Source organism: Tachysurus vachellii, chromosome 11, assembly GCF_030014155.1.
Source record: "Tachysurus vachellii isolate PV-2020 chromosome 11, HZAU_Pvac_v1, whole genome shotgun sequence".
Classification (NCBI taxonomy): domain Eukaryota; kingdom Metazoa; phylum Chordata; class Actinopteri; order Siluriformes; family Bagridae; genus Tachysurus; species Tachysurus vachellii.
Genome location: NC_083470.1, coordinates 1,651,906 through 1,663,014, shown reverse-complemented (window position 1 = coordinate 1,663,014; position 11,109 = coordinate 1,651,906). Strand labels below are relative to the sequence as shown.

Genomic DNA, 11,109 nt, shown 5'->3' with positions numbered 1-11,109 from the left:
TATCCATTTTTGTTCATGTGTTATTTTCTAATCTTATAATCATTTCAGTTTAATAATAGTATAAATAATAGCTCAAGTATAAATTAAAGTATAGGAAGTGTAATTGATAGATTATATTGTTCTTGTGTTTGGGTTCATGTGTGTTATTGTGTTATTGTGTTGTAGTGTGTTGAAAGTGTTTAAAGGACAAAATGTAGGCAGTAATATTTAAAAAATGTAATAAAATCAAAACAATAATTACACAACCAAAGTACACTGATTCTATCTATACATATGCACAATTTAACACTGAACATTTCTACCGATTTATTGATACATGCTATAAAATGTGCTTAAAATCTGTGAGGCAAAACAGTACAGTGACCCACTATGACCACAAGAGGTCACTGCTGTTGCATCAAATCGAACGTCTCTCTAAAAGAATCGTATCATTGGCTGGCGCTGCTGTCAATCATGTACTAAATTAGCCAATCATATAAAAAGTTTTTGGAAACAGGATTCACACAGCGGTGTTAGCTCGAGCGCGATTAGAAGGTTACCATGGATACCGCCAGGCCCATCTAACGTAGTTTGGCTAACAGGCTAATTTACAGGCTAGTGTGTTAGCAGGCTAAGCTAGCAGGTTAGCACGCTAAGCTAACCGCAGGGTCTGTGTTTATCATCATGGGCAGAGATGTGGAGGAGGTCGCGGCTGCTGTGGTGCGGGAATATCTCAGCAGAAAGGTGGGTTATAACATTAAACACAGAGCTGCAGGTTCATCTACATCACTGCATTAATGCTGTTTATGTCTGGTATTAACGCGTCATAAATAAACAACTAACTAAACCTTCCGGATGAAGGGTGAAGGGGGCACATACTTTTAAATATGTGCCCCCTTGACCACCACACACATCACAAACTCTTATATATAATGTCTGTATGAAGCTGTACAGTTTCTCCATCAGGACAATGTCTCTGTACACAAAACCCCTGAGGCTCCATGGTGTGGAGGTGAAGGTTGGAGTGAAGAACTCGAGAGTCCTGCACTGAGCCCTGACTCTGACTCCACACCACTGAACTGTCTCCTCAACATCCCAACATCAGAGTCTGATCTCACTGACGCTCATGTAGCTGAACCAACACTAATCCCCACAGTCACAATCCAACATCTAGTGAAAAACCTTCTGGAAGAGAAAAGTGGAGCTGATTATAACAGTAAAGAGAGAAGAATAAACCTGGAATGAGAACGTGTGTCAGGGGTGCACATACTTTTGGGAAGCTTTCTCTTACCCAGTGCTTGCAAAATATTTTACACGATACAACGCAATAGTGTTCTTTCCTGTTACAGACACTGAAGTGATTTCAGTGATAACCGTGCGGTAGAAAAAGTAATAAACTATACAACTAAAACTATTTATTCGTCTAAACTCACGTAACGATTATCTCAAGTGAAATAACGTTTTTCAATTCCAAAGAATATAAAATCTCCTGATCCAATACCACGCTGATCCGTGTGATCCAATACCACGCTGATCTGTGTGATCCAATACCACGCTGATCTGTGTGATCCAATACCACGCTGATCCGTGTGATCCAATACCACGCTGATCCGTGTGATCCAATACCACGCTGATCCGTGTGATCCAATACCACGCTGATCCGTGTGATCCAATACCACGCTGATCCGTGTGATCCAATACCACGCTGATCCGTGTGATCCAATACCACGCTGATCCGTGTGATCCAATACCACGCTGATCCGTGTGATCCAATACCACGCTGATCCGTGTGATCCAATACCACGCTGATCCGTGTGATCCAATACCACGCTGATCCGTGTGATCCAATACCACGCTGATCCCTGATCCGTGTGATCCAATACCACGCTGATCCGTGTGATCCAATACCACGCTGATCCGTGTGATCCAATACTACTGAGGTATACCTTTAGGTTCCTGACGTGGCACAGGCGGCTAACGTAAACCTGTGTCTTAGGGTCTGAAGAAAACCATCACCTGCATGGACGAAGAGCTTCCACGGACGCTCTCGAGCATAAACAACCGCTCCGAGCTGTGCAGAGTTCTCCGCTTAGAGAGCCTTTATAAGAAGAATAAGGTAAAGAGTCGAAACAACACGTGACACAAACACAAACCAACGGAATACTGATTGCTTTTAAAATATGTTCAGTGCGAAGAACAGCCGCTGAAAACGATGCTGGAGATCATGACGAAGGAGCGAATGAAGAAGAGCGGAGACACTAAAAGACATCCCGTGGAGGTGGAGCAGTGCGTGGAGCAGAACTCAAGAAATCCCAGTTCTGCTGATGATGAAGCACACACGTGTGAGACAAAGTGAGCTGATGGATAAGGATCGTGTTTGATTTATAAACATACACAAAGAGCATTTAATTAATTTCTTTATATAAATGTTTACAGGTTATCTGAGACTGGCTCCTTGTCCCAGCTCAGCTCCTCCACCTCATCTCCACCTGCCACGGAATCAAACCTGAATATGGCGTCACATACAGCAGGCAAGGGCTCGGGGCAGACGGGTGGAGGTGGGGACGGCCAGGTGAGCAGGGGCAGCAGGATGAGGAGGGGCATCATGCCAGGTCCTGTTGTTGCCTCCACTCAGGTACCTCGTACCGTACCGCTTCATCCACACGTCCACCAAGCAACATCGTTACTCGTGGCTTATTTCAACTCAATGAGAATTGGGAGAATAGAATAGAATAAAAATGGTGGCTCGTGTTGTCGTTTCAATCAACAGGAAAACCCCAGGAGACGTCCTGCCAGAAAGACCCCCGCGTCTCCGAAACTTCTACTCAGGAAAGAAGAAGAGAATTCAGCCAGACCGAGCCCGAGGAGACGGAGCATCAGCACAGACGCTTCACAAACCAAATCTGACGAGTTTAACTCCCTCGAGCGTAAAAACACGACGAACATCAGACAGAGCGACGGAGCAGACAGATCCCCTAGACTCAGAGATCACAAGTACGTGAACTCAAATATCCACCTGTAAATGTTGAATCTGAGACTCGCATTAACTCCAATTATTTATTTCTTTTCTTCAGACATGAACCAGTGCCTAGTCCAAGACTGGATGCTCTTCATATGACCCAACTGGTTCTGGGTACCGCGTCTTTAACATCCCTAACCTCACATCAGACACCACAAAGAATCTGATTATTATGTGCTCAGGACAGTCCCAGGTGAGTGTGTAAACACAACCTAAAGACACTTTAACACTCGTGTGATTTGCTTTGCAGACGATGTAGACGATCAGGACGCGGCGTCCGGACTGCCTGTACTTCTGTATAATAACGTCTTACGTTATCCTGACTGGAATAAACGTCCCATGGACCAGAAAACAGCCACTGTAAGAACTTTCTTATTATTATTAACTAATACAAATTTCAGCATATTAATAAACTAAAACTAGCAAGCCTTTGTAGCCGAGCTAGGATAAACGCCACTTTTAGGTTCTCGATTCTGATTGGTTAGAAGAGACTGTAAAGAAAGAAAAGTACGGCTCATTGTTAATGCTCATAGCTTTGTGAACCTACATTGGAATCCAACGTGTACGTGCAGCTCCATGTAATCTGTATAAACGGAGGTTGTAATGGAGAAAGTACATAACGTTATTTTATCATTAACACAGAAAAAAGTTAGCCTTAGCATGTAGCTAACTACTATCATGTGTGCTGATAATGTATCATATTGCGGTAAAGTAAAAGTGTATTAAACATTAGTATACTTAAGGTACATTATCAAATGCGCTAACAGTAGCTCCGCCTCCAGCCCCGCCCACAGCTCCCGACACAAGCGGTTCTTAAGTCTAGACCAGCAACGTTTTGGTGCTACTTAAGAACCACTTTTCCTGGTTCAGAGCCGGTGCTTTGGCTGTCGGAAAAGAAAGAACTGGTTCTAAATTAGTCTCCGAACCAGCACTCAAACTGCCTCGGTGGAAAAGGGGCATTAGATCCCTTCAGTGTTCCGTTTGTGTTCATCGTTAACCATGTTGCCGTTATAGAATGAGCTTTAATACTGTATGTTCTCCTGACATGGAACTCAGGCGCTGAAGGAGATGATCTTCGGCTCTCCCGCTGCCTGCTTCAGTGACGAGTGGAGATGTCAGAGCTTCACGTTTTCCAGCAGACCTGCTCTGAGATATGGCATCGTTCAGAAGAAGGTGATTAACTTACTGATGCGCTTTAGTGTGTCTCACACCAACACAGATGACTGATACTGACATGTATGTCCGGTTTCTCCAAGATCTCAGCAACAGCAAAATGGATAAATCAGAATATTTGTATAAGATTTAATTCATTAATTAATTAATTAACGTAAGCGGATTAAAGGCACAAACGGACGCTCGAGTGAACCGGTGTGTTGTGATGCTGTGAGCAGGGCGGTCCGTGCGGAGTGCTCGCTGCCGTTCAGGCCGCCGTTCTCCAGAATCTTCTGTTTGAAGGCATCAGCAGTGACGCACTTTCTGAGTAAGCTCTTTCACGCATCATTTCTCCTCTTCATGTCATTTCAACTTGCTCATGTCGTTTCCCTTTCTACATCTGCTGAGTTCCTACACTTAAGCTTCATAAAAGGGCCACCGATCATCACAAAAGAGCTCTTACATTTTCAGGAGACTGTCCGACGCTGTGAGGACAAAGTGCCTGACTGACACCATGGCTGGAATCCTGTGGAGAGCCGCAGACAGGAAGAACGTCACCGTCGCCATGTAAGAAATTGATGATTTATTAAACATGGACCAGTAGTGCAGTTGGGTTTAATAACCAACAGCTTCTCTACTGCATACCGTCTGTCTACAGAAACTCAGGAAGGACTCAGTTCATCCCCACAGGATACTACAGATCTGAAGGCGTTCTGGAGATGGTAAAGAATTTGCTCTCTTTTCTCAAATCAGCTCTTAAAGCATGATTATTGTTTAAAGTCCAGAGAAAATCATCTGATGTTATTCAAAGACCACGCCTCCTTCACTGTGACTGACACTGACACAAAGACCACGCCTCCTTCACTGTGACTGACACTGACACAAAGACCACGCCTCCATCACTGTGACTGACACTGACACAAAGACCACGCCTCCTTCACTGTGACTGACACTGACACAAAGACCACGCCTCCTTCACTGTGACTGACACTGACACAAAGACCACGCCTCCTTCACTGTGACTGACACTGACACAAAGACCACGCCTCCTTCACTGTGACTGACACTGACACAAAGACCACGCCTCCTTCACTGTGACTGACACTGACACAAAGACCACGCCTCCTTCACTGTGACTGACACTGACACAAAGACCACGCCTCCTTCACTGTGACTGACACTGACACAAAGACCACGCCTCCTTCACTGTGACTGACACTGACACAAAGACCACGCCTCCTTCACTGTGACTGACACTGACACAAAGACCACGCCTCCTTCACTGTGACTGACACTGACACAAAGACCACGCCTCCTTCACTGTGACTGACACTGACACAAAGACCACGCCTCCTTCACTGTGACTGACACTGACACAAAGACCACGCCTCCTTCACTGTGACTGACACTGACACAAAGACCACGCCTCCTTCACTGTGACTGACTGACACAAAGACCACGCCTCCTTCACTGTGACTGACTGACACAAAGACCACGCCTCCTTCACTGTGACTGACACTGACACAAAGACCACGCCTCCTTCACTGTGACTGACACTGACACAAAGACCACGCCTCCTTCACTGTGACTGACACTGACACAAAGACCACGCCTCCTTCACTGTGACTGACACTGACGCAAAGACCACGCCTCCTTCACTGTGACTGACACTGACGCAAAGACCACGCCCCCTTCACTTTGACTGACACTGACACAAAGACCACGCCTCCTTCACTGTGACTGACACTGACACAAAGACCACGCCTCCTTCACTGTGACTGACACTGACACAAAGACCACGCCTCCTTCACTGTGACTGACAGACACAAAGATCACGCCTCCTTCACTGTGACTGACAGACACAAAGACCACGCCTCCTTCACTGTGACTGACAGACACAAAGACCAAGCCTCCTTCACTGTGACTGACACTGACACAAAGACCACGCCTCCTTCACTGTGACTGACTGACACAAAGACCACGCCTCCTTCACTGTGACTGACAGACACAAAGATCACGCCTCTTTCACTGTGACTGACAGACACAAAGATCACGCCTCCTTCACTGTGACTGACTGACACAAAGACCACGCCTCCTTCACTGTGACTGACACTGACACAAAGACCACGCCTCCTTCACTGTGACTGACACTGACGCAAAGACCACGCCCCCTTCACTTTGACTGACACTGACACAAAGACCACGCCTCCTTCACTGTGACTGACACTGACACAAAGACCACGCCTCCTTCACTGTGACTGACACTGACACAAAGATCACGCCTCCTTCACTGTGACTGACAGACACAAAGACCACGCCTCCTTCACTGTGACTGACAGACACAAAGACCACGCCTCCTTCACTGTGACTGAAAGACACAAAGACCACGCCTCCTTCACTGTGACTGACAGACACAAAGACCACGCCTCCTTCACTGTGACTGACAGACACAAAGACCACGCCTCCTTCACTGTGACTGACACTGACACAAAGACCACGCCTCCTTCACTGTGACTGACAGACACAAAGACCACGCCTCCTTCACTGTGACTGACACTGACACAAAGACCACGCCTCCTTCACTGTGACTGACACTGACACAAAGACCACGCCTCCTTCACTGTGACTGACAGACACAAAGACCACGCCTCCTTCACTGTGACTGACAGACACAAAGACCACGCCTCCTTCACTGTGACTGACAGACACAAAGACCACGCCTCCTTCACTGTGAGAGGTTAAAGAGATCATACAGACATTCATATCAATGCTACTTTATGAGAATATGATTCCTTATTGTCAGCGTATCATTTTCGTCTCTACAGATCACCTGCGTGGACGTTCAAAGCTTCGAGGACTTAAAGCTGCTGATCGAACAGCACATTCATCAGGTACGTCTCATTCATTTGACATCATATGACTAACGTCCTTCCAGACCACTGCTTATTCTTGTTGTTTTTTTCTCCCCCCCCCTCCTTCAGTTCGAGTCGGGTCCGTTCGGCTGCGTCTTGCTCATTGTCTCCGCCGTCCTGTCCAGAACGATTCCGCTGTAACGCTCCATTTCCTCCACACAGTCTAACACTTTACACAGGTGCGTTCCTGCGTTAAAGCGGCGGATTCATTTCTTTCTTCTTTTGTGCGGCAGGGTGAGAGGGGACATGGACGTCCCTACTTCCACTCTGATCGGCGCGCACGGCTACTGCACGCAGGTTGGTACGTGATTCCTGACGACAAGTCTGAAGCGCTGATGCGGATAATACACAGAAAGTTCATCGTTTAACTCTGATAAAGAAAGCCTGACTCAGTGCCTGCACGAATATTCAGTGATTCACTGACACGTGGTGAGATTCGCTCAACACACCCGAACACGAACACGACACAATTCAGAGCGCTTTAGATATAATACGATGCCGAAAAACAAACTTCGCCGACGTGTCACAAGGTCCTAGAAGAATATTCTGACTTCCAAACTGTTCCCTTTACTTTTTTTTTTTAAATATTAAAAAGTCTCCAGTGCCTAGGGTTCATTTTTTATGCTACATCTGAAATGTTACACTGAACACTGGAGACTCCTTCCATCAGATTCACAGCTGCACCGCTGTCAGAGCCGCTGGTAGAGAAATTCGTCACCACCTTCGGTCTGTTAGCTGGTGAATTCTGCGCTCTTTTCCCAGGAGTTGGTGAACCTGCTGCTTTTCGGACGCGCCGTTTCGAACGTCTTCGATAACGAGATGAAGCTCGACTCTGGAAACGGAAATTTCACCCTGCTGAAGGGGATCAGAGAGCGAAGCGACATCGGACTGCTGTCTTTGTACGAACATTACAACATATGTAAGGTGAGGGAAGCTTCCTCGTTTATCACGACGTGTGAACGCAGGTTGTTTCTTATTAAAATGATAAAACTGTGTGTGTGTGTGTGTGTTAAAAGACATGGAGTTGATCATTTTCATATAAGAGCACTTTCTCAGATACCCTTCACTGTTGCTTTAAAGGTGGCCTAATGGTTAGAGAGTCTGATTCCTAACCCTAAGGTTGTGGGTTCGAGTCTCGGGCCGGCAATACCACGACTGAGGTGCCCTTGAGCAAGGCACCGAACCCCTCCAACTGCTCCCCGGGCGCCGCAGAATAAATGGCTGCCCGCTGCTCCGGGTGTGTGTTCACGGTGTGTGTGTGTGTGTGTGTTCACTGCTGTGTGTGTGCACTTTGGATGGGTTAAATGCAGAGAACAAGTTCTGAGTACGTGTCACCGTACTTAGCCGTACGTCACGTCAATTAATGATTATTTTACGATTAGGTCTTTAACAGTGAGGTTAGTCTGATATCTGAATGATATTTCTTTATCTCTGCCTGTGTTCATGAACCCCCCCTCCCCCCAGGATCTACAGAGATCCATAGCGTAGAGAATTCCAGACCTGAATCCAGTTTTCCAAACCTTTTTTTCAGAGTAATAATTAATTTACTTCTCCTAAGGCCAGGGTTTAAACCTTTGGTCCTAATCGTGCTCCGGGTCACTTGTACAAGGTCTTTTCATGTGATTTGTCCAACTGCAGGTCGGCTCTTACCTGAAGAACCCAAGGTTTCCGATCTGGGTGGTGTGCAGCGAGAGTCACTTCAGCGTCCTCTTCTCTCTGTGTGAAGATCTGACCTCCAGCTGTTGGAGCCCACGAGAGTTTGACCTGTATTACTACGACGGTTTGGCCAACCAGCAAGAACCCATCAGATTAACCGTGTGTGAGTGTCAACAGGAAATCAACACACTTCACAAACCGTATTATTAAACCGAAGTGACGTGTTTAAGAAGTGACCAAACACTAAAGATGTCAGTTTCTGCTTTTGAGTGATCATAAGAAAGACATCAAACAAACCACAATGTTAGAAAGCTGTGGAAATTAAACGAGGCTCCGCATCATCCGTGCACCTGTAGCTGAGTTGTGTGTGTGTGTGTGTGTGTGTGTGTGTGTGTGTGTGTGTGTGTGTGTGTGTGTGTTTTTTCAGACCCAGACTCTGCTCTAAAGACGCCGGACGCGGATTCGGACCTCACACCTCCGCTGGAGCTCTGCATCAGGACCAGGTCAGTTTTTGAAAAGCTTTCAGCTCTAAAATATTCACAATGTTTGTGATGATGATGTTTTTGTGTGTGTGTGTGTGTGTGTTTTTACAGATGGACGGACGCAGCCGTGAGTTGGAATGAAAGCGAGCCCATCCTTTGATTTGGGGATCGATCAGATCGATTGTCTCAGTTACTCACTCAATTATTTTATGTCGCTTTATATTATTTCCATCATCTATAACGTCGCTGCTACACGAGTGCACACTCAGGATCCCGTTTCTATTTATTCATTATTTATTAGAAGAGTTTCCCGTCTTTTCCGCCTGGGTGTTGTTGCTGTTCTCTGACAGCAGAGGGCGCGGTCACGGCTAATCCCTCTGAGCTGATGTGTTTATTAAAGTGCTCGTATGTTCTATCACTCACGGTTAATAAAGTGCTGTTACAGAATAACAATCAGTGTGAAGGTGAAGTGGAGTCTCTCTAACCATCCTGAAACATTGATTCTTTAACAGCACGTCTCAGTGTTTAAGTTGATTTCTGCAGTGCGTTTGCATTTATATAAGTTTTGACTTTATGATCTGTTTATTTTTTTTTTCATTTTTGCATGTTTTATTTAATCCTAATGGATTGTTAGGATATATTTAATGTTTACAGAATTGTATAATACAGTTTTTCTTTTGACTTTTATGACCTAGATTTAACTTTGGAACTTTTTGGCTTTTAATTTTTGACGTCCGATTCGAGACGGACCGCGAGGTCGATTCGCACAAAAGCGTCTTCTGTATGAATCCGTGTGAAAGTCGGATTAAATCTGCCGTATCCTCTGTTAGCACAGAGTCCTGCAGCACCGGTGGAAATTAAAAGTTTACACACCCCAGTTTAAACTGCAGGTTTTTTTTTTATTATTATTAGTTTTTGAATCTCACACACTGAAGACTGATATTTAAGATGCCAGTGTGAGACAATTTTTGTTGTTTGAACTGTTTAATGAAATCACATAATTATTAATGTCTATAATCAGCAAAAATTACAGTAATGAGTGTGTGTGTGTCTTTTTTTTGGTCACAACCTGATCGTCTAACAGTTTCAGGCGACTCTCCATCAGTTCATTGAGGACCATCTGGCAGTTTAATTTTATATTTTTGGTAACAGACGCATTTCCACCCACTCGCTCGTAAACACAGCTTCAGTGTCATTATGCACCTTTTTCCCAACACAACAACGGTGTCTCCCGATGTTCTTTTACCGTTAACACTGACTGCATTTACGTCATTTAGCAGACGCCCTTATCCAGAGCGACTTACATTCTAATACAACTGAGCAATTGAGGGTTAAGGGCCTTCTTCAGGGGCCCAGGGGTGGCAGCTTGGTGGACGTAGGAATCGAACTCACAACCTTCCGATTGGTAGCCCAACACCTTAACCACTAGGTTACCACATCCCAGTAAAAGTGAAAGACTGCACCTTGATCACCTTCACAGCCTGAACTCCAGATTCATCGTCACATGTCCTTTATTCTCAGGTTCACAGCACAGCTGATTTATCTTTAGCCGACAGAGCTCCATAAAAGTTAAAGCTCACAAAGTTAACCGTGGTCTGCGTAAATCTTCCAGTAATGCAGCTCAGCCAGTGCAGTGCCTCGGCTCCACCAAAAGCTTCTCTTTTTACAGGGTGCCATTACTTTTGTCCTGTCTGAACAGCAAGTGTTCATTTCTTTCTATTAATCTGTTTAGCACTTTCTGTCCGGTCATTAATATGAAGTTTTTCAGTTCTTATTAGGTCTCACTCTTTGTACCCAGGCTAAGCTTAGCATAGCATAACATAGACTAGCATGTATTACTTCATTCATCTTACTTCATTCATTCATTTTTTTCTCTTACTTAATGCTAATAATATGTAAAAACATGCAA

The 11,109-nt window shown here is 45.2% G+C and overlaps 1 protein-coding gene across 1 annotated transcript; it reads left to right on the top strand.

Moving 5' to 3' along the window:
- Positions 1–502: 502 nt before the first annotated feature.
- Positions 503–10,236, top strand: mindy4 (MINDY lysine 48 deubiquitinase 4). The gene is made up of 18 exons (XM_060882371.1): positions 503–723; positions 1,976–2,095; positions 2,168–2,331; positions 2,416–2,614; positions 2,750–2,973; positions 3,054–3,112; positions 3,249–3,358; positions 4,055–4,171; positions 4,390–4,478; positions 4,622–4,717; positions 4,809–4,872; positions 6,976–7,041; positions 7,132–7,199; positions 7,296–7,359; positions 7,825–7,986; positions 8,701–8,881; positions 9,146–9,221; positions 9,312–10,236. The coding sequence occupies exons 1-18, from the start codon at positions 664–666 to the stop codon at positions 9,358–9,360; spliced, it is 1,968 nt and encodes a 655-aa protein (XP_060738354.1). The 5' UTR covers positions 503–663; the 3' UTR covers positions 9,361–10,236.
- The last annotated feature ends 873 nt before the right edge of the window (positions 10,237–11,109 follow it).

Coding starts and splice junctions, on each gene's coding strand:
- mindy4 (XM_060882371.1), top strand. CDS start 664: ATGGGCAGAGATGTGGAGGAGGTCGCGGCTGCTGTGGTGCGGGAATAT. Junction 2,332..2,415: donor GCACACACGTGTGAGACAAA/GTGAGCTGATGG, acceptor AAATGTTTACAG/GTTATCTGAGACTGGCTCCT. Junction 7,042..7,131: donor TCGAACAGCACATTCATCAG/GTACGTCTCATT, acceptor CCCCTCCTTCAG/TTCGAGTCGGGTCCGTTCGG.